We start from the raw sequence: 27,613 nt of genomic DNA, 5'->3' as shown, positions 1-27,613 counted from the left end.
TGCATTAACATTTGAAGATGTATAGGAGTAATTCGATCATAAAAAAATTATTTGATTTGTAATAAATTAGTGATAATTCAATCGAAGGTAAATATATATATTTTTATCCCCATTTTTCTGTTAATATCAGCAAATTTGATGAATTTTAATTAACATGGAGTCTTATTTATTTGACAAAAGCAAAACTCAGTGATAATAGATGCAATCTTTCAAAACATAAGATATGTACGTATAATTATATTAAATTTTACGTGAGATGAGTGTAATTATACCTAACATAAATATGCATGTCATGAGGGTAATTTTATCAACACAGATAATTGCGGCAAGTTTTATCGAATTCATTAGTTTAGGAATGTAAATGCAACTTAATGTATAGTTCAAATGGCTAAAATTATATTTAGCCCTAATTTATAATTGTACTAATGCTGAAATGTAATAATTAAGGTAAATATGTGAAAAGAGTTAAATGTCTCAAACAGCAATCTTACTGGAGCAGAGCAGACACGTTGCGGCATACACCCTTTGGGGTCCCCTGTATGACGACTTCCATTTCCCGACAGTCACAAGTCTATTTCCATTTTGTGTTTACTATATGTAAATTAAATAAAACCTCTTTTCTCTGTTGTTCGGATCAACCCAGAAAGATCTCTGTTTTTCAGACCCGAAAAGAGCAGTAAAAGAAAATCTTGGAAAATTAGACAGTAATTTCTGCGTTAGATCTCTTTCTTCTCTCTTTCAGACCCGAAAAGAGGAGGAAAAGAGCAAGTCTGTAATTCTTGTTTAGATCTCCTTTCTAAGGCTCTTTGAGAAGTGAAATCTACAATTTTCCTGGTTGATTTACAGTGAGAGGAGAGAAGATGAATATATTCAGGTTTGCAGGGGACATGACCCATTTGGCGAGTGTTCTTGTTTTGCTCCTCAAGATTCACACTATCAAATCTTGTGCTGGTAATGCATTTTCATATCCCTTTGTCAGTTTTCAGTGGGTGTTTATCTCTGGTTTGGTTCTTGAACAGTGATAGTCGTGCTTTCTGTTTTTATATGTGTTTGGTGGAGGTTATAGGTTTGATTATTAATTTAGATCCCGACTTGTGCTTACCCTTTTGAGATTTGATTTTGATAGTTTAATGCATATATGTGCTGGTAAATTGGGAAGCTGAAATTGGATATGTGAAAGTTTTTGTGGGCTTGCTCTGAATATAGCTTTTATGCTTAGTTATAATCAGGCCTGAGGTGGGTTTGATGTAGTAAGTTTACTTTCTGCTGCTAGAGGCAGCTTAAAGTTTGAGGCAGTTTCTTGCAGATGGTTTGGCCTACTTGCTATATATGATTTAAGAATAAATAGGAGGTTCATATTGGAGTTATGTTCATATGATGCTTGCTTAGTCCTTTATCATGCAAGAAGCTGATAAATTATATTTTTGTAGTGGAATTGTTCATAGATCAAGTGTACTAAGAGCAGAACTACTAGAAGAATGAAATTGATGTGGATATTCTGCTTCCGAAGTAGATCTCTTAGGAAAAATTTAATATTGAGAGTTGCCCTGTTGTTTAAACTGCATAGACATGCCGGATTGGTTTTTAATTTGCTTGAAGAGCTGCAAAAGTTATTAAACTTTTTATAATCTATAGCTGAAAAGCGAATCTCGGATTCATTTTCTTGAACTCATATAGTTAGCACAGAAAGGTTAATGGATTCACAGTCCTCCTTGAACCTTATAAACTCCCACTAAATGCAGCGTATTCTGTATTGTTTCCTAGCATATATTTTCTCTGTTAATTGGGTTGTTTGGTTAGGGTATGAATTCTTTGAAATACTTTGGGCGGTTGACAGGAATTTGTGAGTCAAAATATAGTTATTTGGCTTAAATCTTGTCACAAAACTTTTTCAGAGGCTTGAAACAAACTATTCTTATAAAGCAAGTGTGCACAAGTGGTGAAATTTTGGAGGGCACTTTTTGTACAGTTTTTAAATACTGCATAATTTTGGGTACACTTTGTCTTACTGCATAACTGGTCTGCTCTTAAAATTATCCGAGCTTTGAAGAATTTAATTTGGGTCGACCAATTTAGTATGTAATGAAGTCATGAGATATACCTTAAGGTTGCGGTTGCTGATGAATAACATTTGAAACGTATCTCCACAATACAGTATAGTTGCCATAAAATTGTCTATGTCCACAATGTAGTATGGATATCTACTCTGCTACTTCTAACTTTGGACGGCACTTAGTCCAAACTTATGTATTCTGGTCATCGATATTTGCAACTCATGAATGTATTAGTATATATCAAGCCTATTTTCAATGAAATCTTATGACTACCAATGTAGCTTATTCATCCCTATTATACAGTCGCAGTGAGCTTTTCTTGTGACAAGCGCATTTTCTTTGTCTTTATATGTATTGTTATTCTTATGTGTGATTGAGAGCTGCAATTACGTTGAATATTTCCAAGTCACTTTGTTCGTTCATCTAATGCAGACATAATCTTTTACAGGCATTTCCCTGAAGACTCAGGAACTCTATGCTCTTGTTTTTGCTACTCGCTACTTAGATCTTTTCACAGACTACATCTCGCTCTATAATACACTAATGAAATTGATATTCTTGGGAAGTTCTTTCTCGATAGTCTGGTATATAAGGTATCATAAGATTGTACGCAGATCCTACGACAAAGACCAGGACACATTTCGGCACTATTTCCTTGTGCTTCCCTGTTTGTTATTAGCCCTATTGATAAACGAGAAGTTTACCTTCAGAGAGGTACTTTCCCACCATTAGGTAGCCGTTACACTTCCATAATATATTGGAGTCCTGAATATGGCATTTTCCATTTTCCAGGTGATGTGGACATTTTCATTGTACTTGGAAGCTGTCGCCATTCTTCCTCAGCTGGTCTTGCTGCAAAGAACAAGAAACATTGACAACTTGACTGGCCAATATGTTTTTCTTCTCGGGTAATTGTGAATTGCTACATTTTCGTTTGTCAAGTGAAGTCTTTGTGTCACCAGGAGCATTATATGCAATTTGAGCTGATATGATTCTTTCAAGATTCAACATCTTGGGGATCTAAATTGTTAATTTTCTATTTCATACTCAATTGGGTTAGGGGTGAACAAGTCCAGTCCCTGTTAGGAACAGAGGATGATGCATGATCAGATAACTACAGGACAATGAATGATTGATTCCTAAGCAGAAACATTCTAGGTTTCTTTTGGGGGAAGGGGAAGTTTTGTGGGAGGCTTTGACAGTCGGAGATCTCTTAAATTGTTGCAAATTCATGTTTATAAGTAAGTTTGTAGACAAATTGCTCCGTGCCAACCCCAGAGTTGCAAATGTATATTGCTATCTTCCTACAAGGATTTAGTCTGAAAAAGGACCTGAATTAGTAAATGGCAAGTTTGTGTACCACATTCGCCTTGTCTAGCCTTATTAACTGTGAAATTGCAGGACCAATGTGTATTTGATATTAACTGATGATTCCTCTCTTCTTTCTTGCAGAGCATATCGAGCTTTATACATTTTGAACTGGATTTACCGCTACTTCACAGAACCACACTATGTGCACTGGATAAGTATGCCTCTCTCTCTCTCTCTCTCTCTCTCTCTCTCTCTCTCTCTCTCTCTCTCTCTCTCTTTGTGTATGTGTGTGCGTGTGTGTATGTGTGCGCTCACGTGCGTGCACGTGTTCGAGCATGCGTGGGGACAGTGTGCACTTATGCTCAGACATTCTTTTTGCGGAGGCATGCATGCTCAGCATTTGCTTATTCTCATGTTTAAATAATGTTTCTGCATAGAATTCCTTGCTGTCTCGAACATAATCATTTTTTAGAAAGATACTTGCAACTCTCTGTACAAATCATATGACATGCATTCTGGTTCTGGCGCTGCAGCTTGGATTTCAGGGCTTGTTCAGACGCTGCTTTATGCCGATTTCTTCTATTATTACTTCCAAAGGTATATATACAAACACACATGCTATGACCCGTCTAAAGTTATGTTTCATCTCCTAACACGATATATTTCGTACACCACCGTTTCAGCTGGAAGAACAACGTGAAGCTCGAATTGCCGGCTTGAGTTTGTGCTCAACAAAGACACATGAAACAAGAAATTTCGAGGGTCGTGCATAAATACATATATGCGACTCTCTTGAGGCGCTCAGGACTGTTCCTTTTTCGGTTTCTAATTCACTACTTGTGACAATTTTCCCAGGTAGCATATCGTTCCTGAAAAGAGCATTGATTTGTATTCATGGGAATATATAGAGGTATTCTTGTTCTAACTTGTCATAGCATTCATGCTGAAATTTTATATAAACCGAAACGACAAGTGGGATTTGCAGCAGAACCATATGTTTACCAGTGATCAAATTACTGAATCAACATTTCTTTGGCATTCAAATGTTTGTGGTTGATGCTGTATGAACTGAAGCATATAGAAGGCACTCTGTTCTTGATATGGATAAATGATGAGTTCTAGGGGAAATAACGAATTCCAGGTTTTTAAAAAAACAAGTAAATTACATTTACACTTTTTAAGGTTAGTGTAAGTACACAAATATATTTTACCCTTTGTAATAATACTGATAAAGGGCGATAGTGTAATGTACCTAAAAAGGTCTTTTCTGTAAATTTTTACCACTTTATAGAGATTGTATTTGTAATTACAATTATAATATCAAATACTGTACTTGTAATTTTGCAAAGAGTGAAAAGTAATCATGTCTTTTAGACTTAATTTTAAGAAATGTCAATCTTAAAATAATAAGATTATAAAAAATAATGAAATCAAACACTAGTTGCAAAGAAATTATTGTATATTGAAGTATATTAATATTCAAATATAGGGAAGAGTTTTAATTTTATAGCAGTAAATATATTGCAAATTTAAACAGTTTCATAAATATTTTGAGTTATTCTGTAATTTTAAACCTCTTTTACTAAAAGATTCACATGTAAGAAATATTACATATGACGGGCACATGCTAAGTAGGATTGATCATTGAAGTATGGAGATCATAATATTTGTAAAAGTTTATACTGGACAATTTAAAATTAACTTAGCAATATTGTCTTAATATAATAATTGAGCTTGGGATCTCATGAACTAGTTCAAGATCATGGGTCTAAATCCACTGGACGCGTGAGTTTTTATCTCTCTCGCTATGAGTTTATTGGATTTATTATTTTCTAATTTTTAGTTGTATTGATTTATTGACCTAACCGATATACTGTTCAGTTGTTCAATTTATCAGCATATTGATGTAATAATATAATTATCGATTCCATCTAAAAATTTAAAATTCAACTTGATCCCGACAACAAAAGGAATCATAGTCTGTATCATTAAAAGCTCCGAACCATAGAATCGTATCTATCACATTTCACTAGATAAATACAGGCATTAGTACTACAAAAACAGAGGCAAATTCTTATGATCTAAGCCCTGAACACTGAACAGGGAAATCAGCAGATATATACAGCAAAAACCAAAGCATCAAAGTTACTAAATTTGCCTCAGAATTCCCTAATTATATATATAGAGATAGCTGGTGATTAGGTCTTCTTCATCTTTTACCTCCAAGATGATTCATCAAGCTCCATTTCCATCGATCAATGCATCTATTTGGTCGCCGTCCTGCAATCCTAGCTGAAAATTTATCGTATATTTGAACATCACGGACGTAGTTAAGAATACGAGAGTCAGGATCAAAGAATACACAGATTAATTAGATATTCATCGAATAAAAGTGTACACGTATTCTAATTTATCATATCCAAATAAAGAGTCTGATGGAATATATCACGTACACGTATTCTCCAACACATGTCGTAATGAAATCAAGCGAATCCTTTACTTTGTATACTATATGATTATCCGATCCGTTAATTTTGCAGGGCATGAAGGAAAATAAGTCCATTTAAAACAATATGTCAATATTATGGAATGCGCTAAAGTATGCAATAAATCACTTTCCGTCGATTCCAAGAACACAAGCATGTTGAACATGAGAATCACCCCTAAATGGATTAAGTATATCTGAAAATTTTGGTTACGAAGAACTACTCGGATAAGGGTTTCACTTTATCAGTTCGTAATCCCCAAGAAACGAATATCACAATATCCCTTCCTTGCCCACGAAACAGTCGGCTTTAGTACCATTTATCACGTCCTCGTCCCTTGAGCCCGACGGGCACAAGAATCATTTTTCCAACCTATGAAGTGTACTCAGAAACTCAGAGTTGAACAACTAACTGGAAAAAATACATAACTACGTGAACTTGGATTCTTAAGAAAAGCTTGTAAAATGTTCACCTTAATCAGTTCTTAATCCATGTGGACAGAGCATCACATTTGTACAAAACGAACTATTAGACTTCTGTCGATGTCTTCATAAAGTGGATACAAAAAGATAACACGAAAAAGCATATTTTCATAGGGAGATAAAACTGAAACTTATTTCTTCGTAGAACAACCATTCACGATATGATTGTGCATTTGTGATGTTGCACAATAAATCTGAATTGGGATAAAGATACTCCAAAACATATTCGTTTAATTGATAGATCAAAGAGATGAACACTTCACCTGATTCGGCGTTTTCTCATGAGAGAAAGGACGACGATCAAGCACGAAACGAGTAGAACGGTAGTCCAAAGAAGCATGGTGGCAGAAATAGGTCAAAAGCCTCCGTATCTTCATGTTCCGTTTGGCCACGAAAAAGGTCTCTTTCCCGTCCTAGAACACGATGAAGAATGCAATGACTAAGGTGTCTAAGAAGCTTCGGACAAGGCTAATGGATTAAGCAGCATGTCTTTCAAACAACATAATGAACAATAGCAACATATCTTTTATGTACTTTTAACCGCTTCGATATGCTTTAAGGTTGTAAATTCAAGAGCTCAAATGCTTAGTTTACTACATTTTTCCCTTTATAAATATGATTAAATCAGTACTACTAACGCATTCTCCTTCCTCCTCAATCTTCCTAATCCAGAAAGAAAGGTAAGAGGATATTTGGCTAAGCTCATTTACAATATCTTACAAGTTCGTACATTTTATAGCATGTCGTTTGAAGCTTATTAGCCATCAGATCTTTGTCTGAAAACAAGATTACAAAGCTTATAAAATATCAGTAACTATTGTCATGAATCTGAAGGAGTTTGTTAAAATTTTAAAAACAAGCTAGGCGCTTCTTACTAATTTCAAAGGAGTTTTAACGATCCCAACATCTCATCTTTTAAGATTATAACCTCTTTCTCTAAACAAATTATCAAACATTTTGTAACATTTTACACCCTGAAATTAGGCCAAATTACACAAACACGCCTTTCTTTTCACAAAATTACAGCTCCACCTCTTGAGGTGTGTTAGTATAATATTTTTCAAAAGTATTTGTGTAAGTTTTGCCTTTATTTAGTATAATTGCAATTACAGCTATACCTCAGGTGCTCTTGCTGTAAGTTTGCAAAAGGCAAGAGTATTTGTGTATTTTGTCCTGACCTCATGGATTGAGAATGTAATTTAGCCTATTTTATAAGCTCATAGTCAGGGTGATATGTAGAATTTGCCGCAATAATCTCATGCATCAAAATTATCCTGTTCTACACACAGTGCTACGTACTTCTTATGAGTCATTAGATCCCAAAATCTTTGTCGCCCAACAGACTATTCCCATCAACTCAGCAGAAAATCCAACATCATAGACGTAAACCCAACAAGACAAGATTATCTGGGCGGATCAACAACATAGACACACACACACAGAAGAAGAGATTATCTTGGCGGATCAACTAACACAAAGAAATGGAGAGAGAGAGAGAGAGACCTTATTGCACTTGACAGTTAGCTTGATAGTATGATTTGCAGCTTGGTGTTTAGCAGTAGGCTGCGATGTCTTGCTTCCGTTCTCTGGCGCCATTGCTATAGCTTTTCCCCCACTCTTCTGATCAATATTGTTGTAAGTAGCAAATGGGATTTTCTTTTCAGAAAGAATCTCTGTGGGAAGAGGGTTTCTTGCCGGTATGGAAACTTGAACACTTCCCCTCCTGTCTGCCTCTCTACTGACTGACACTGTATACATTTTCCTTTATCTTTGCTTTTCTCGTTCTTCTCACCCAAATAATAGTTTAGTTTATTTTGTACAAAGGAAGATTGCATGTACAGAGTTTTGTAGATTTTGTTGAAAATTTTTAATCCCATCCCAGTGGATGAAATCTGAACTTGAATTAATTAAACGAGTACAATATATTTATTATATAATTTATATACATTCTAAAAAAATAATCAATTAAATTCGATTCAACCAAATTTTATTTAAATAATATTTTTCTGATTTTATGATCATAAGACAGTCAAATCTGAGTGGAAACTTCGAGTATATTTGGGTTCCGACACAATAAAGAAATATGACTTTTTCAATAATTAATTATCATAATCTCAAATAAATAATTGTAATAATTATTAATTAATTATGATTGTGCAACAACTTAATTAGTGTTTTTGCAAAACAAAGTTAAAATACTAGTTATAATTAAAAATTATGACATATGTTGATTAACAATGATCAAAGTTTAAAATTTCACATCATTTTATTTAACAGACGCAGATAATATTTATTTATTATGATTTTCAATTGTAGTAATTTGTAATATATGGAACAATTAAATTTTTTTTATGATAATCACAGACTTTACTATGAGGCCCAGATAAATACAAGAGTGGAAGTATTTATAAGAAATCTTTTCTACTATCACTAGAAAAAATATATTGTTTCCTCTACAGTTAATTAGTAAAATAAAAAAAATTATAACAAATACAAATCGACTACAGCTTTGCAATGGTCATTGATTGTTGTTTTTGCAAGTGTAGCCAAGATATTAGCTGTAGCCAAAAGTATGGTAAATGTTTTGGCTATGACTAAAAATCATTGCGAATATTGATTAATCGTAATAAAAATTTAAGTTTTTACTTTGGTTTTATTTACATGGTTAATAGTATTAATTTATCACGATTTTTAAACTATGTTCACTTATAGTGTAGTGAACACTCAATTTTTTATAGTGTAGTACGACTTTCAAACATATCCCAATTTTGGATTCTAAAAAAAATAATAAACTCATAATTTTGAAAGTTCAATAAACATAAATTACTATTAAAAATTGTATATCTATCAAAAATAAATAATGCATTGCATAAACATACATGTATATTATTACTTAAATGCATTAATATTACATATAGTTACTTTTTAATAAATGATAAATTAATTAAGATTAAATTGATTTTTGAAATATATAAAATATAAAAATCGATAAGAATATTTTTATGTTTACACGGTAAATAAATTCTCATTTTTATATTTGAATTAGCTCGATAAATTTATGTTTTGTATAAATGATTAATAAAAGATTCACTAATTACTCAAAATATCAAATCAGAATCAAACTGATAATCTAATAGTATATGTACTAAAAATATTCATGATAATGTCTATGTTGGATGTCACACCACTAGAAAAAGAAATATTATTAGCTATAATTTTAATAGTTAAAAATAATGTTAAATAAAATCGATGCAAAAACATAAATTTTTTATGAAGAAAAAAGTTTTTTGTCGTGGCTAAGAGTTATGGTAAAACTATTTGCTATGGGTTTTAGCCATGATAAATATTTTAGCCTACTTTGCAAATACCACGGCCAATAACTATTGCATGCCCGTGGTCAACAATTATTGCATGTCCGTAAATAATTATCTATGATTAAATGTTGTATCTTTTATAGTCCATGAATTATTTATTTCAATTTTATTCTTAACTCTTATCGTTTTATATTAAAAAATTATAATTTTACGCTTGTATCAACTGTTGACTAACGGTCAACCAGCATAAAGGTAGGTCCCTGCCGAAGCATGAAAACTCAGGAGAGGAGCATGCAAATAACTCAATGAAGCATATAATCCTAATACGATAGATGGAAAATTCTAGTTGGAAATCAATTTGATCAAAATCTGAACCACTTATATGGTAAGATGTACTTACGAAGATGACTGCTTTGATTTTGTCATTAGTGATGGGAAATTCAAGTTCTCCATTATTCTGCATCCTGAGTAGAGCATCGACTATGTCTTCACCTCCACACTCTCCACTCTGCTTCAACTTATGTTCATCCACGATGACATCAAGAATCGTATCAAGCTTCCACCGCATCCTCAGCAGCCTGTACTTGTTCCAACTGAGAAGGAGCAGCAACTTGAAAGACGAGAACAGATCAGCCAACTCGAACCCCCCGGCCGGCCATGGTGACAGCCTTAATCCCTCGTCACCTTCCCGAACGCAGCCCGGCATGTGATGGAACTCGTGAATGCAAACACCTTCTCGGTCAGGTTGACGGCTTCCCCAGATGATGAGCACAGAGATTTCACGAGTCGGGACACCTCGTCCTGCCTAATGGACCCAAAAGACTTGACGTTTTTAGCACTGAGAAGCTCAATAATGCATATCTTGCGCATTTGCCTCCAGTACTCGTCGTAGGGGCTGAAAGCGGTGTCCGTGTAATCATACCACATGATCTTACTGCCGATGCTTTCTGGCCTGTCCGCGCACGCAGGGTCCTGAACTTTGACGACCTCTTTAGTCGCCTCCCGCGATGAGATAACAACTGCCGAAACTTCTCCCAGCTGCAGGTGCAAGACGGGGCCGTACTTTTGTGCTACTCTTCTGAGTGCGTGGTGCGGCAGCCCGCCCACGAGGTGGTGGAGGTGCCGAATCACCGGCAACTTTGGCGGGCTTGGAGGCAATTTCTCGTATTTTCTTGGGGAATCAGACTTCTTCCATAACCTGATGAGAGAGAAGATGAAAGATGATAAAAGCAGGAGAGTAGTGAAGCTGAAGGGCAGCTGAATCTCCACTAGATGTACGCTAAATTGGTAATGGATCGGTGTGGTGTTTGATGAAATGCATGCACAATCTTGTGCATGTATTTATAGTGAAAGATTTGAGCAGGAGAAGAAAAATATGTGGTCTTTGATCTTCGGAGACTTCAACATTTGATCAACTATGGTTTGAACCGTCGCCCCAGCTAAATTTACTTACAATTATTTTGAGGAAGTGATGATGACTGATGGATGGCCATCTTAATTGAATATCCAGTCTTGGCTACTGCTTTTTATCTCTGCCTGCTTCAGTTTTTTCTAAATTACCGATTTATTTTATGGATAAATTATACTGACATTTCATGAGATTATATTTAAATATATAAATATTTTTGAAAAATTTTAGCTCAGATCTGACTCGACCAAATCTAAACCAATTATACGACAAGTGCAATATACTTGTTGTGTGATTGGTGTACAATTCAGGAAAAGTGACCAACCATATAACAAAGGTGTGATTAGTGCATGATCAGATATATTATATTTGTCATCCCAATTATATTGTTTATATTTTGCCATTATTTTTTGTGCGTGTTAATTTACTATTTTAAATTTGAGAAATTTGTTCATTGTCACATATGATCATTTTTCAGTCGATTTTTCTGCAGAAAAAACATCACGTGCACTGCTGATGTGATATTTAAGGGCAATGCATGAGTAAAATATCACATGTGCACTGCATGTGAAATTTTTTCCAACAGAAAAATCGACTAAAAAACAGCCACATACCTCCAAGTACAAATTTTGCAAAAATGAATATGATATATAAATTGACATAAAAAAAATTAAATAGTAAAATACAAAAATAGGCATAATTAGTATGAAAAAATGTAATTTACTCAAAAATAAAATGGCAAAAGTACAAGATTGGCATACATTCCAAAATTAAAACCGATGCAATCCCAAGATTCTGCAGACGAAATTAAACATTATGCTAATAACATAATTTACAGATAGGATTAAAGTAAATGAAACTACAAGATTAAATATTTAATTTTAATTAGCAAACAAACTGCTCAAATGTTAGCTTTAAGTTCCAATTATCCAACCAAATTCAAAGGACGCAACAATATATATTAGTTATAATATTGTTCATGCTGCTCGAATTTTCAAGTTCAGCGATGGTTCTCAAAGTAGCCACCTCCATCTTGGCTCGTCATGGCATCTATCATATCCCCATCCTCCATGCCAAGCTACGTCGTACAACAAATCAAATAATTACGCAAAAAATAAAAATAAAAAACAATTATCGTAGCTAATTCTTTTAATATTAATTTAATTTTAATAGTAGTATCTTGTTTCTTTGTTTACCTCCGTCGGAGTGGCCGAAAAGTTGATCTGGCGGCCATTATACAAAAACCGTAGTGTTTCCAGGTCTACATTTTTTTCCTCACAGTACTTTGAGAGTAGAGCTTTCATTCTTTTTTCACGTGCAAATCGGAAATACAATTCATCTCCATCCTATACGTACACTCATCGTATAAAACACCAAATTATAATTCAATAGATAATTACTAATAATGCCCATATATATACATATCGGTTAAATGTATTTTCGTCGCGTAATTTAGGTTATTAACCATTTTTGTCTTTCAGCTATTTAGGGTAGCATTTTGACTTTGTGTCTCTTTAATTTTCGCAATTTCAATTATTTTTTTGGCCGGAGTGCTACTTCCACCAGTGTGAAGGGTCTCCGGCAAAAAAAAAAAAAAAAACTGAAGTAGCGAAAATTGAAAAGATGCAGGATCAAAATACTATCCCTAAAAATTAAAGATGAATATGCCAAATGATATAAGTTATTGGACAAAAATGCATTTATATCATTTTTTTATTAAGTTGTAAATGTGCTTAACACATTAATTAGGCAAAAAAAGAAGATTAGTGATAATTTTAGCACTGTCACGTGACTAATTATATGTATTGAGTGAAAAAATTATGGGAACAATCTCATATATAAAGGGTTTTAAGAAAAGTTGAAAATTATATAAGTTTCAGGCAATTTTATATTATTATTTTATTAATTTAAAGGAGTGATTTAGACATGCCATATAATCCTTCTTATTTGAATTATTTCTTATACAATCTTTTCCACAATTATTATGTTATTTCCTTTATAATACCTTAAAATTACTTAACTATAATTTTCAAATATTATGTATAAAAGTTCATAGGGCATCAGGGTCGTTTGCAATTTTTTTTTTTATTTTTATGGTTGAAAAAAATATAAGTTTAATTATAGGGAAATTGGGAGCGTCGCGAAAATAAACAAAATAACATTTGAAAATATTTGTAATTTTATCAAAGAATTGCAAAAGTTGGTCGATTCGAAGTTTATAACTATTGGATTATACGAATGGGCTCAAAATCATAAATTGCAAATAATACATACTCATTTTAGCTTATTTTTAAGGGTAAATTACATCGACATTTTTTAAAATTAATCCAAAATACACACTCTTTACTTTTTATAAAATTACAGCTACACCTTGTGAAATTATAATTATAATTACAACTGCACCCTCTATTTAAATACAAAATTTATACAAACACCTCCGACAAATTGTATAATCTGATCTATGCTCGAAGAATATCGATGTAATTTATCCTATTTTTAACGAAAAATTTGATAAATGTCTACACAAAAACCCCATCTAGCACTTATCCCACTCTTTTGCCCCTCTAAGACACTGATAATAAGATAGTTTACACAAACACACAGATACACACAGTCACAAGCATTTCCTACACTTTTCATTACTCAACAGCTTCTCTACCCCTATTAAGCAACCCAAAATTATGGAAACTATACTTTCACTCCCATAAAATAACACCTCGAGTTCAACACTTTTAATCCTCAACCAAATTTTCAAAATAATTTCAAAATTAGAAAGAAAAAAAAAAACCTCAACATATTTAATCTCATACTTTACGGAAGTTTTAAAATTGAAAAAATTCAACACATTTAATCCCGCAAAGTAGAGAATTAAGAACTTTAATTTTGGGCCTATTTTAAAAATATCGATATTAAAAAGAAGAAGAAGGAGATTAGAGTACCTGAGATTTGATGCAAAGCTTGACGGCAGTGTTTGATGGTAACACCGCCGCGCTCTTACCTCTACAGCTTCCATCTCCTCCTCCCATCTTCACACTTTGTTTCCCTCTCTCTCTGTGTCTCTCTCACTGTGTGTTGTGTGTGTGTGTTGTGGGAAAAGCAAAATTATACAGTACCCTCACCTCAGCTAATTATACATAAGAAGAGGGGGTTTTGTGTAATTATAATCTCAAAAAAGAACTACAGCAACGCCTTACAAATACATCCAAAAAGACTGATTCATGTTGGTCAAACTGAATCCCATTGGTTTGTTTCATTTTCAGTGAAGAAGAATTGGAGACATGGTAAGCACCTGACAATTTCTGTCTCATTTCAATTTTTTTTGCAGACTGAGGGAATCGCTATTTTTGTTGCTTTGTTATAATTACGATTCTTGAAAAACGTTGTTGAAATATAGGAAATAAGTTATTGTGAGCTGTATATGTACCAACAAGATAAGCTGAGCAACATCCATGGAAATATAATCACAATGGCGAATGAGACGTTCGATTAGTAGATAATAAATTGCTAGGGATGGAATTTACTTACGAAGATTTGACAAAGCTAGAAACTCTTTTGTTTTACGACGTATTTTGCGTCCGCAAATACTACCCGGAAAAAAATAATTATTGGCTATAATTTTCTAAAACTTGTGGTAATTAATTTTTATTGAGTACGGTTAAATAAAATTGCTGCAAAAACATAAATTTTTCATCAAGAAAAAGTTATTTGCGATGGCTAAGAGCCATGGTAAAAATTATTTGTTATAGCTTTTAGACATGACAAATGTTTTAGCTATCCTAGCAGATACTACGGCCAACAACCGTTGTATGGCCGTGGTCAATGACTATTTGTTCCGACTATTTTATTTTTAACCATAACAATTAACCATAGTCAATATTGCATTTTTTTGTAGTGAATTAAAGTTTACGATCATTGTTATAAATGTTTGACAAAAAAGTCGCATCGTTTTTCCTTATTGTTGTAATTATATGGGATATGATTTAATGTAATTAGACTCTCGAGTTAAATACCAAAATATTTTCTCAAAAATATTGTAATTATTCATTTTATCATTTTTTAAATACTTTTATAATTATTAAAATCTTTTTAAGTTGCATTTGTATTGATGAATTTAAAATTATGGGTTTCAATACATAATAATCAATCCTTCTAATTTATTTGGATGGTTTTAAATTCAAAGGATTTTGATTTTTTTCTTAAATTTGTTGATCTTAGTGCTATGCATTTTTCTTCAAACTTTAAAATATTTTTACTAAAAGAAATATGATTTTTCACTACTGTTAATTACTATGGTAAAAAAAAAGAAATTATGGTGAATACAAATTAATCACGGTTATGCAACGGTCATTAGCCGTTGTTTTCGCTAGTGTGGTCAAACATTAATTATAACTAAAACTATAGCAATAACCATAGCTAAAATTATGATAAATATTAATTAATCGTGGTAAAAATTTAAACTTTCACATTGATTTTTTTAACATAATTAAAATTATTTATTTACTATGAATTTTTAATTATGATCATTTATAATATACCGAAAAATTAATAATTTGTAGTGTTTGTAATAATAGTCATACTTTCCATTATAGGAGCAAAAGTTTTAAGAAATACATATATTTACTTTTCAACAAAGAAAAGTTTGATAGAATTAAAACTTCAAACTTACTACTCACAATTATTCACCTAAGCTATTTTCGTCTAGTTTTATATTCAATTTTCATAAAAAATATATTAACATTTTCTATATTAAATTGATTAAATAGTGTAATTTTAAAATGACCAAAGAATAAAAGAAAAAAATTGTGGTATTGAGAATAATTTCAACAATGAATGACATAACATAGGAGGTTTCAAAATATTATTTTGATTAAATTTGTGCTTTGTTAACTGCATAAAGTATGTAATATTTTACAAATTAATTAGAAGAATTATCAAACATTGATGAGCCCTTTGTATCGTTGTAATTTCTTACTATATGCCTTAATGAATTAATTAGCCTTAATCTTGTCTAAATTTGATTGTTACAATAAGAATATAAATTAGATTTTAAGAACGATTCCACGAGATTGAACTCTGAGATATATAATTCAAAAAAAGCTAGTGACAGCTTGTTACGGCGTTAATATGAATAGGTCAATGAATTCAAATTTTTTTTTTTTGGGTAAAATTAATGTTTGTCCTATAAATATGGAGGGTAACAGTTTCCACTTAAAATTTATTTTGATAATATGAAGGACAAGAATTATAAAAAAAAAAAATGACACATTAAGAACATTATATTTGGAAAATGTCCGCAATTTGCAGTTGACATGCACATAATATGCACGTGAAATTTTCCAATCAAATTGGTCATTTTCTGTGCATGAAAAGAAAGAACGACACCAATATTATGAAAAACGATGAAAAACAAATCGAAAATAGTTCACTCATAATACTCTCTTAGGATAGTGTAACTTTATTTAGATCTAATAAACAAACTAGATACAAACCAACGCCATAAATGTCTATACGGTCTATTTGGTTGATCGTTTCATTATTCTTCATGCTTGATCAAGTCAATACGAGTACGTAGCCACCTCCATCCTGATCAATCGGGGCATCGGTCGACTCTCCCTCTATTTCCAGCTATGTATATAGTCAAAACTAGCCATTCAAAGAGAAATTTCATAGTTGTTATATGTTTCCATTAGCAAAAGCAAGTGATACGCAATATTTATGACGCACATGAGACTGTTCAATCAGAAAATCAACCATCATAAGCACACAAAAATATCTATATTAATACAAGACCGTTACAATCAGAAAAAAAAAAATCACATTTTAAAAATAATTCCACAAGATTGAACTTTTATGTCTATACTAATATAAAAACGAAAGGTCCATTATACTAACAAATAGCGTTTAATGACACCGTCGTACTATTTTTTTAATATGACAATTATACCCCGATGACAGATATGAAATGGAGGTTACTTTTTTTTGTTTCTTTTTTGTTTTAAATATAATTTATTAATTTATATATTTTATTCTTATTTATAGTGTATTTTAAAATGTGAAAAATTATTTATTATATAGAGACAGGAAAGACGTGCTATAATAGCTAGTATTAAAGAAAAAAATGCCATCTACACTCACAAAAGGCAGTTAATGACACCAATTTTTTTTTTAATATCACAATTGCACCCCTAGTTAATTAATTTAAAAATTAATTTTAATTACACCTCTTTTTTTGTTTACAAAAGTGATTACGCATCATTTTAATACTACTACACTAACTTTTTTTATTGTGTCGATAATACCTTAAGTTTTTTTTTTAAATGTGATTTATTGGTTTATATATTTGTTCTTAATTATAATATATTTTAAAATATGAAAAGTTATTTTTATATGCACGCAAGAATGACGTGCCACGACGATCAACTAGTATAATTTAAAAGCTATTGATAGCTTGTTACAACATTAATACAGATTAATAGTTCAATGAATTCAACTTTTTTTTTCTTGAAAAAATTGTAATTTTCATTTTATAAGAATGGAAGGTAATACTTTTGGTCCACTTAAAATTTATTCTAGCAACGAAGGACAATAATTTAAGGAAAAAAAAGAAGCACATTGCGGACATTTGTCTCTGAAAATTTTCCTTAGTTACAGTTGCGCACATAATATGCACGTGACATTTTTCAATAAAATTGATTATTTCCATTAGTGAATGAATATAAAGAAAAAACAGTATCAACATTATGAAAAAAAGCAAATCAAAGATAGTTAATTCATCCATATCCTCAACTCAGAATAGTGAGAAAAATCATTGTTATCATATACCTCAAAGTACTCATCCAAATAGACAAACTCTCACACGTCGTAGCATTTAGTCTAATAAACAAACAAGATAAAGCAAATCAACAACATAAATATCTATTTGGTTGATCTTTGTATTGACTTTCTTCACTCTTGATCAAGTAATCACGAGTGCATAGCCACCGCCGTCCTGATGCATCATGGCATCTATAGAGTCTCCGTCCTCCATTTCCATCTAATGTATAAAGTCAAAAGTAGAAATACAAATAAAAAAATTTCATAGTTAGCAAAAGCAAGCGATGTGCAAAACTTATGAATAAAAGCAAGCGATGTGCAAAAGTTATGATGCACATGGGATCTTTCGGTCCGAAAATCAGCCATTCATCATATGCACAAAAACGTTGCTACGCATATGAACTTTAAAACTAAACTATACTTGCGTATTGATAATACATCGACGCAAACTAATGCAAATGCAAGAGAATAATTACATTTCCGCTATCATAATGTTATTTTTAGGCAGATTTCATCATTGTTTTCTTTGATCTTACAATGCTAGGAACAAATATTTTACTTACACAGTAAAAAAGGGGTTAAATGCAGTTTACCCCATGTGATATGTGAAATGAACAAATATTTTCTATAAAAAAAAAACTTGCAAATTACCCCATTATTTAGATTGGTGGGGGGTAATTGGTTTAATTTTCAAAACACATGGGGTAATTTGCTATTTTATTTCACAACAGTTTTTTTATTTATTTATTTATTTTTTACATTTCTCATATCATGGAGGTAAATTGCACATTTCCTATTAGCAATTTGTGCATATCGTTACAGAATCACATTTAACATTAAATTCTAGCATCGAAGATGGAAATAAAGATGTTACGCGGAAGTATCATCAGACGTTACCTCGAGGGGAGTTTTTGAAGCTTTGACGCGTCGGCCATCGTACACAAATGCTATTGCATCGTAGCTTAATTTCTTCTGTCTACAGTAAGATGTAAATAAGTGTTGTAGTTTCTTGTCGCGCGGAAACCGGTAGTAGACCTCGTCCCCGTCCTGCAATGACATAAAAATTAAGTAGTTCAAAGATAACTTGCATCCAGAATTAATTAACTACATTCGTATTACTATGAGATATTCTGAATGCATATATATATTATTATTAATTATTGATCTAAACTTCAAATATATAATTCATGGGTGAATAGCAATTTGCACCATGTGATATTATAAATGAGTAAATTAGTTCTTTATGGAAAAAAAAATAGGAAGGTAAATTGGTATATTTTAGATTATATAAAGATGTAAATTACTATTTATTTTTACGTAAGGGGGTAATTTACTCATTTGCAATATTATAGGGGGTTGCTTGTATTTTTTTATGTAATTAATAAACAAATATGATTAATTATAGTTAATATGATTAAGATAATGAATGCTAATCAACAAATATGTAAATAATTGTAACCAAAATAATTAGTGCACGACGGAGTGCAGGTATATCATTAGTTAGTTAACCTGTCTTAATGAGGAGCAAGGAAAACCTCGCACGGAGAAAGGGTATTTTTATCAATTTGTTTTGAATTTAAAGATTATCCGAAAGATATGACATAATTAAATACTTTTAGTTCAGGAGATAATTGGAAAATTCAGCAGGAGATGCCCCAAAAGAATAAATTACTCAAAAGAAGCTTAATTGGCCCTAATTTGATAAAGGCCAAATCTAAGAATACCTCACAAAGCCTACAAGGAAGCTCAGAGAATGAAAGCCCCTGGCCAAAGTCAAAATCCATACGTGTGGTTTATAGGTGACTTAGGTGCATCCTATCTTTCAACCTCACGGAATTAAATAAGGACCAATAACCCATTTAACAAAGAATTTATGGAAGACAAACTCCCTCTCATTTGGAAGGAGGCATAATCTTTCGAAGTACGATGGAACCATGTTCCCACTGGAGCACTTGTCCTGCTTTTAGAATGTTGCCTTTCTCTACCACCGATATATCCTTGGTGTCAAGTGTCGTGTGTTGGTAACCACCTTCACATGCTTGGCCCAACAGTGGTTCAACAAATTGCCCACGAGGTCAATTCGTTCGTTCAAAGAATTTCACTCTCTCTTTCTACACCAATTTGCCAATAGTAATATACGTCGAAAGACAACCATGAGCCGATGTTTTAAAGTTAGGGGCTTAGAGGTCCTTTCTGCTACCTCTGATGTACTAACATGTGCTTTTACACAAAGATTGCAAGATGGGGACTTCTTCAAATCTTGATCCAAGAAGTCTGCTCCCAATTTTGACAATCCCCTAGTCTAAACCGAAAAATACGATAACTTAGAGGAGGCTAGGAAGTACAAGTAGGAAGTCCTTTGTGAAAGATGCAAAAAACAAAAAGACGAGGCCCTACTCCACACAAACCTTGAGGAATAAGCCCTGCCTCTGAGCAAGCACCCTAAGTCCTCCTCCATGGAGACATAAAAAAACATTATCTTCCACACAGGTACACAATCCCTCTTCCGTGGAGGCATCCAAGCCCTCTTGGAGGCAAGCATCTAGGTCCCTCTCTAGCCAAGCTTGTAAGATTTGTTTTGTGCATGAACTTAAACCCTCCTCTGTGAAGGCATATAAGCTTGCTCTAAGCAGACACCTTATTGCTCCCTAGTAAGGCCTTAAGTCTTTCTTTGAGTAGGCACCCCCAAATTATCCTCTTTTGAGGAGACACACAAATTTTGCTCCGTGCAAGCACACAACTTCTGTTCATAATAGATATGTCTCTATTATGAATATTTTCTTGTAGAAAAATAAAGCCGTACAGTTGAGTAGACACCCATTAAGCCCTAGTCCATAAAGTGGAGCCCAAGGGGCCCAGTTCGAGTAAGAGCTTAGAATGTCCTATGACAGCTTACTCTGGGTAAAGCCCCCAAGAAGTCTGGTAGGAGATGCCTCCAAAAACATAAATTGGCCAAAAGAAACCCAAATTGGCCCAAATCCAAGAAGGCCCAGACCCAAGAAATTCTCACAGGCCCACAAGAAAGTTTAGATACTTGAAATCCCCTAGGCAAAGTCAAAATCCATAGTACAGGGCATCTATGTAGGATCTCTAAAGGCACATCTCACAAAATCAAATAAAGACTAGCAACCCCCTCGAAGACACGTGGTGTCTCCAGCCAGACCTTAAAACCTAAAAGCTTGGACTCTGGCTGGAATAAGATATCTCCTCAATTACTTAGTGTAAAATTTGGGTAGACATTCTTATCTCTAAAAGATAGGGAAAAATCCAGAGACCTCCCCTGTGATAATAAGAATGTTTAAAAAACCCCCTATAAAAATTAAAGTATCGAATACCCCCCCTTTGATATAAAATAAAGTTCAAAAAACCCCCTCCATACAGAAATTGACCTACACGCGCCTTTGACTGCGAATTTGCAATAAAAATGCCTTTTTCTTGACATTTTTGCCCTTATCTCACATCTAATATATATAATATTATATATTTATTAATAAATATTATTCTATATAATAATTATTTAATTAAAATATTATATATATTTATTAATAATAAATATTATTTTATATTAATAATTATTTAATTATTTATTTAATAGAATATAACTTTAATTAAATTAATTAAAAACTTACATATTTTTAAAAAAAAAAAAAAAACAGCGGCGGCGGCAGTTGCTGAAGAGGAGGGCGGGCGCCCTCCTCACCCATGGGCGACGGTCGTCGCCCAACGCAGCGAAGGCGAGGGCGATGGCCGTCGCCATCTCCAACGAGGGCGACGCGGTCACCCAACAGGCGACCGCGTCGCCTGGGCGGGCGATGGGGGGAGGGAAGGGGAGGGGTGGGGGGAAAAGGGCTGCCGGGGAAGATTGGTGGGTAGGGGGAAGCCGGGCCGTGGGTGGTCGGGGAAGACGATGGGGGGGGGGGGGAGGGGGGGTTTATAATTTTTATTTTGAATTTTTTTATAAAAATATTAATTATATATATTGTAAATATATATTAATAGTTATAAATTATATATATTATAAATCAAAATAATTATATATAAATAGATTTAGTTTGACCGTTGACTAGAAGGGGTATTTTAGTCATTATTTTTAAAAAAATAAGTTTAAATTGACTAGGGGGCAGTGTGATTATTTATTCATAACACAAGGATGATTTGTGATATTAAAAATTTCATAAGGGGATTTTTGATATTTTGATATATCACAGGGGGCCAAAATGAATTTAACCCCTAAAAGATACATTCACCTGCAACAGATTCCAATCGCCCCCCAAGCGTAGGGAGTCTCCAACTTCCAAGAAATAACCCTAAACCTAGTCCGGTGGAGATCTCCTAATTGCTGTGAGATGACCTCTACAAAATCTAGCAAGATTTAGCCTTATCCAACCATTTTGAGATGATGCTCCATCAAATTCATGAAAATTCTCCACTAAGTCACCGATGGATTTGGTCATCTCCAATCAATTTATGATTACCTATAAATAAGAGCCCCCTTGCTACAACTTTGGTTGAAGGGAATACTTCAATTTTATGTTATTATTATTGTTGTTGTTGTTATAATTATTATTATTATAATATAATACTATTATTATTGCAATGTTTATCAATCTTGGTTGTTGGGGTTATCAACCGGAAAGATTCTTGATTTCGAGTAGATCAAGAATTACAAAAAGAACCGAGTCGACAAACATGCCGAATCACTAGTTCTTGGTTATAAATTTTTAAAATCCCATAAACAAATATAAAAAAAAAATCACATAAAAATCATTTCTTGGTTATAAATTTTCAAAAGGATTAAATCAAATCAAACTAATCTAACCATAAACAAAAAGGAGAATTTATATATATATATATATATATAAGTACAATTAAAAAAAAAAAAGAAAGGGAAATGAAAGAAGAAATGTACCTGAGATTTGATGGAGAGGGCGATTTTAGAAACAATGGATTGGTCATGACTTGGTTTCTTGCCGTTGGAAGTCTCTCCTGATCTCATTTTCTTTCAGCCTTAATTTCAGTGTGTGTGTGTGTGTGTGTGTGTGTGTGTGTGTGTGTGTGTGTGTGTTCGAACACAATCACAAATACAAATAAGAACGCCTCCTTTGATTCTCCTTTGGTTGCTGTTTGAGTTAAAGCATTGAACCACTTCTGTCTTTATACACTTTAATTTTGTGTGTGTCTATGTGGGTGTGTGTGTGCGCGTGTGATTTTTAGGTTTCCTTTCTCTAAAATGGAAATACATTGTATAGTAAGTAGCTGGAAAAATAAAATAAAATAAAGTCTGATATGGAATTTAATCAAATTGGAGACTCCAAAATTACAAATAGTAGAGGAAATAACATTGTATTAGAAATATATTTTTTGAGGAAATTACAAATTGGAGACTCCATTTTTTAGAAATATATTCAAATTTAGTGATTTAAAATTTTACTTGAACTATGTAAATTGTAATGAGTTTATAATATATTTTTTGTTTTTTTAAGAATCAATTCCCAAAAATAAATTTAAATTTCCTAGCATGAATATTTAACGTTATTCTTTCGTAAACACCCTCTCTTCACGTATTTCAATGATCATGTAATACAATTAACTTTCGACCGTTTATATGGTTTATATGTTAATTTTAACTATATTTAAACTTTTAGATATGCATACACTGTCGAATCCTATACATAATTCCGTTACCAATTAAATGTTATTTAGGCATTAATTTAGTTCTGATCTAGGAATGTAGAGTAAGCGAGCTTTAAAATCTTTCAGCTAATTATTTTTTAACTTGAGCTACTTCACGAGTCGAGCTCGAATCAGATTATAAATGTTTAGAAATTCATGAACCAAGTCGAGTACTTCTTTTATTTTTTTAAATATATTTATGGTAACTATAGTTGTAATATTGTTATTATTCTTAAAAAGAATAATTACAATAAACCTTATTACAACCGAAGGTAATGTTTTTAGTTCAATAATTTTGTGCTACTCCGCAATAAACATGATTATGCTTTTATTTGTTAATGATAATTGCATACATGACGAGGTCGGTGGGATCGCCCCAGGTCCTCAGGGTTTTCATTGAAAATAAATCTGAAATCAAAGCAACACGTCAAAGGTGTTGGGGGTACACCAAAAAACCACTCCGACGATTAAATTAAGAGACTATTGGTTGATTGGAAGTTGGACCTAAGTAATTGTTTGTCTAATAGAAGTTATATCTTTAATTTTTAATATAATTTATTATTCACATTTTTATATTCATTTAAACTTACAATATAGAGTAAATTGCTCCACATTATTTAATTAGTCTTCATATGGAATAAAATCTAGGCACAAAATTGATCTTTTTGACTGTAAAAGGATTTTTTTCCTTCAATTTCTTTCTTCAAAATTGAAATATTTTTTCACGTTTATTTCTAACATAAATACTATTATTTATTGGTATAATATTGTATTTATATTTTATACATCTATTTTGAATTTATATAGTAAAAACTATTTTCTTTTTTTTCTATGAGAAATCTTGTATTCAAATATGAGATCAAGAAATCTCATATTTATAGATAAGACAACCAAGCAGCAGACCTGCTTTCTAACCAAGCCTGTGATATATTCATTACTAATTGACGATGATAAAAAAATTTTGGCACGCCAAACTTTTGACTCAACTTGACGGTAACACTACAAAAAAAGGCAGAATTTTGGAATGGTTGTTTTTAACTTTGGACGATATCAAAAACACAAAACTTATTTGGACCGGAGTTTGGAACGGATGGAAATCCGTCCCTGCAGTTGGTGTTACAAAAAAGTAGGAACGGTTTACGAAAAGCAGTTCCAACTTGGGATGGTAATTGTATCGGTCATTGAAAATCGTTCCTAATATCGATTTAGCCCCAAAAAAATTTAATTTAAGAATTGGATCGGTTGGGGATGGTCTTTCTAACGGTTACTTATATTTTTTAGGTGAAATTTTGGAACGATATTTGTAATACTCATAATTTTGTTTTGAAACTGTTTTTTTTTTTTTTTTTCTAATTGGGATCAATTTAGGAACGGTCTTTGAACATTTTTTTGCAAGGAGTTATTGAATTTGGAACACATTTGTAGAATTATTTTAGGAATAGAATTAGAAACGGTTCATATAATTTGGAACACATATTAAATACTGATTAATAATTCTATTTGGAACGGTTATATATTAATTTGGAATGGTTCATCTAATTTAGAAACACTTTTTGTGACCTGACTAGGCTGGACCAGGCGACTGAGAAGGTATTCTGAATGTACTTTCCAGCCCACATGTGGAAGACCCGGAACATGGCCTCATCGTCACAGTCCCACCAGTAGGTCATCTGCTAAAATTAAACAAAATATTAGTAAAATAAATTAAACAATTAGATTATATATTAGATAAAAAAATTAATTTAAAACTAATTGCATTCATCTCTCAAACCAAAAGTGTTGGTGCTCTAGCGGTACCTGCCTCAGACACGGTCATGGGTGGGGGAAATATCCCCGCACAACTGCATAACCGTCGATAAGACCTTAATTTAATTTGATATTAACATTTTCAAGATAAAATAATTCATATAAAAAAAATTATTTAACAAACTTTCCTTGCGTCATTGAGGCTGATGTACTGGCGCACTAATGGTGGGGGGATTGATGGTGGTCGTGGTCGTGGTCGTGGTGGAGTAGCCGCCAGTGTGGTAGGCTGCTGTAACGCATCATCGGCAGCCGTACATGCAGCTCTAGATGTACTAGCACCATTTGGAGTCTGGGGGCAGGGGACAATACTTCCCCAACTTGGGAAGCATCTGACAGTACTGCTAGTAGTACCGAACCACTACCACGACCATGCCCTCGACCATGCGGTAGAGACGGCGTACCACTAGAAAATATCTACACCAATTATATAAAAGTATTAGTCTAAAGTTTTGAATTATAATTGACATTAATATGTCAAATTCAAAAGAATATACTAATTTTTTTTATTATTATGTAAAGATGTTAATATTGGAGAAATTAATCTAAATTAATTTTTTTATTATTTACATTATTATGTAAAAAAATGTAAATATGTATTGGGAATATTGTTCTAATTTATTTAATTTTTTTATTAATATGTAAAAATATTAATATTGGAGAAATTGGTATAAATTAATTTTTTTATTATTTATATTATTATATAAAAATATTAATATTGGGAAAATTGGCCTAAATTAATTTTTTTATTATTTACATTATTATGTAAAAATATTATGGGAATATTGTTGTAATTTATTTTAATTTTTGTGATTATGATAAAAAAACTATTAATATTGAGAAAATTGATCTAAATTAATTTTATGATTATGTACATTATTATATGTAACAACGTTAGTATGTACCGGGAATATTGTTGTAATTTATTTTCTTTATGACTATTTGTAATTTATGATTATTTATATTTATTAATGTATTATTGTTGATATTGCATAAATTGTTTTAAAATTCTTTATTAATGTGATTATTATGTAAAATTTTATTAAATTGCATAAATTACAGAAATTTGTGTAAATTACACATAAATTGCATAAACTACACATAAAAATTACAAATTACATAAATTACACATAAAAATTATAAATTGCATAAATTACACATATATTGCTAAAATAACACAGAAATGGTAGAAATTACACATAAAAATTATAAATTACATAAGTTACACATGTATTGCATAAATTACACATAAATTGTATAAGTTGCACATAAATTACATGAATTTCATAATTTACAGAAAATTTGAAAATTTTGAAAAAATATTTTCGAAATTTTTTGAAAAATTATTTCACAAATTTTTTCTGAAAATCATTTCTGAAAATTCATACAGATTTTTTTTTTAAAATACCAAAAGTTTACAAAAAAATATTAAAATACCAAAAATATACAGAAAATTAGAAAAATTTTGAAAAAATATTTTCAGAAATTTACAGAAAAATTTTAGAAATACAAAAAAATTACAGGAAATTTTTAAAAAATATCAAAAATTACAAAAATTTCAAAAATATTTACAGTTTTTGCCTCAGTCTGGTCTCAAGCTATTTTTTGTTGAATATATGGCTGAATTTTGACTTTTTGGAGGGTAAAATAGTTCATTTAAATTTGATTTTACCACTTTAGTCCCTTAAATTTTTAACATTGTCAAATTCCTCCTGTTTTCAAAGGAAAAAAAACGTATGATAAGAGTGGAGTTCTAATAAAAAGGATTAAAGGAAATTTTAGTCCCCTAACTTCAGGTGATTCTCGTTTTAGTCCCGTAACTTACTAGGGTTCCATCTTAGTCCCCTATAACTTAAAAAAACTCAATTTTGGTACAAATTTCGTCGAAAAATTGCCTCAGTCGCTGAAAAATATCACATGTCCCTCACGTGACTTTTTAAATTGGGGGCTGCGTTTTTATTAACTGAAAACGATGATGTGGCGACTACCTGGCGTTGATGTGGCGTCGACGTGGAAATTAAAAAAAAAATAGGCGTGACGTGGATATTTTATCCATGTCATCAAAATTATAAAAAAAAACAAAACCAAATAACAGACGGGCTCCGGTCACCTCGAAGTCTGTTGTTTTCCCCACCAAAATCGCCGGAACTTCTCTCTAAAAATCCAGCGCCGCCATGGCGAGTTGCTGGCCGATATATACACCGTTGGATCTTGAGTATTTCCATTGGGTCTTCCTCAATCCTTGTACCCACAAGCTGCAATTCTATCA

At 32.2% G+C, this 27,613-nt stretch overlaps 4 protein-coding genes and 1 pseudogene across 4 annotated transcripts; 1 reads left to right on the top strand and 4 right to left on the bottom strand.

Moving 5' to 3' along the window:
• Positions 1 to 536: 536 nt before the first annotated feature.
• On the top strand, positions 537 to 4,409 carry LOC105171890 (ER lumen protein-retaining receptor). Its single transcript, XM_011093147.3, has 6 exons — positions 537 to 951; positions 2,503 to 2,768; positions 2,847 to 2,962; positions 3,507 to 3,580; positions 3,899 to 3,962; positions 4,049 to 4,409. The coding sequence occupies exons 1-6, from the start codon at positions 861 to 863 to the stop codon at positions 4,083 to 4,085; spliced, it is 648 nt and encodes a 215-aa protein (XP_011091449.1). The 5' UTR covers positions 537 to 860; the 3' UTR covers positions 4,086 to 4,409.
• Positions 4,410 to 5,331: 922 nt separating this feature from the next.
• Positions 5,332 to 8,118, bottom strand: LOC105171891 (small ubiquitin-related modifier). The gene is made up of 3 exons (XM_011093148.3): positions 7,837 to 8,118; positions 6,597 to 6,746; positions 5,332 to 5,657 (listed from the first exon to the last, which is right to left on the bottom strand). Exons 1-3 carry the CDS (start codon positions 8,089 to 8,091, stop codon positions 5,601 to 5,603), a joined length of 462 nt encoding a protein of 153 aa, XP_011091450.1. The 5' UTR covers positions 8,092 to 8,118; the 3' UTR covers positions 5,332 to 5,600.
• A 1,759-nt stretch (positions 8,119 to 9,877) lies between these two features.
• On the bottom strand, positions 9,878 to 11,140 carry LOC105172061 (cytochrome P450 71D95 pseudogene; annotated as a pseudogene).
• Positions 11,141 to 11,814: 674 nt separating this feature from the next.
• On the bottom strand, positions 11,815 to 14,380 carry LOC105171892 (small ubiquitin-related modifier 1). Its single transcript, XM_011093149.3, has 3 exons — positions 13,995 to 14,380; positions 12,252 to 12,401; positions 11,815 to 12,133 (listed from the first exon to the last, which is right to left on the bottom strand). Exons 1-3 carry the CDS (start codon positions 14,079 to 14,081, stop codon positions 12,056 to 12,058), a joined length of 315 nt encoding a protein of 104 aa, XP_011091451.2. The 5' UTR covers positions 14,082 to 14,380; the 3' UTR covers positions 11,815 to 12,055.
• A 3,461-nt stretch (positions 14,381 to 17,841) lies between these two features.
• On the bottom strand, positions 17,842 to 22,974 carry LOC105171893 (small ubiquitin-related modifier 1-like). The gene is made up of 3 exons (XM_011093150.3): positions 22,778 to 22,974; positions 18,766 to 18,915; positions 17,842 to 18,088 (listed from the first exon to the last, which is right to left on the bottom strand). Exons 1-3 carry the CDS (start codon positions 22,862 to 22,864, stop codon positions 18,011 to 18,013), a joined length of 315 nt encoding a protein of 104 aa, XP_011091452.2. The 5' UTR covers positions 22,865 to 22,974; the 3' UTR covers positions 17,842 to 18,010.
• Between the last annotated feature and the right edge of the window lie 4,639 nt (positions 22,975 to 27,613).

Source organism: Sesamum indicum, linkage group LG10 (assembly GCF_026168435.1).
Source record: "Sesamum indicum cultivar Baizhima isolate 11 linkage group LG10, ASM2616843v1, whole genome shotgun sequence".
Taxonomy (NCBI): Eukaryota; Viridiplantae; Streptophyta; class Magnoliopsida; order Lamiales; family Pedaliaceae; genus Sesamum; species Sesamum indicum.
This window is presented reverse-complemented; position numbering and strand designations above follow the sequence as displayed.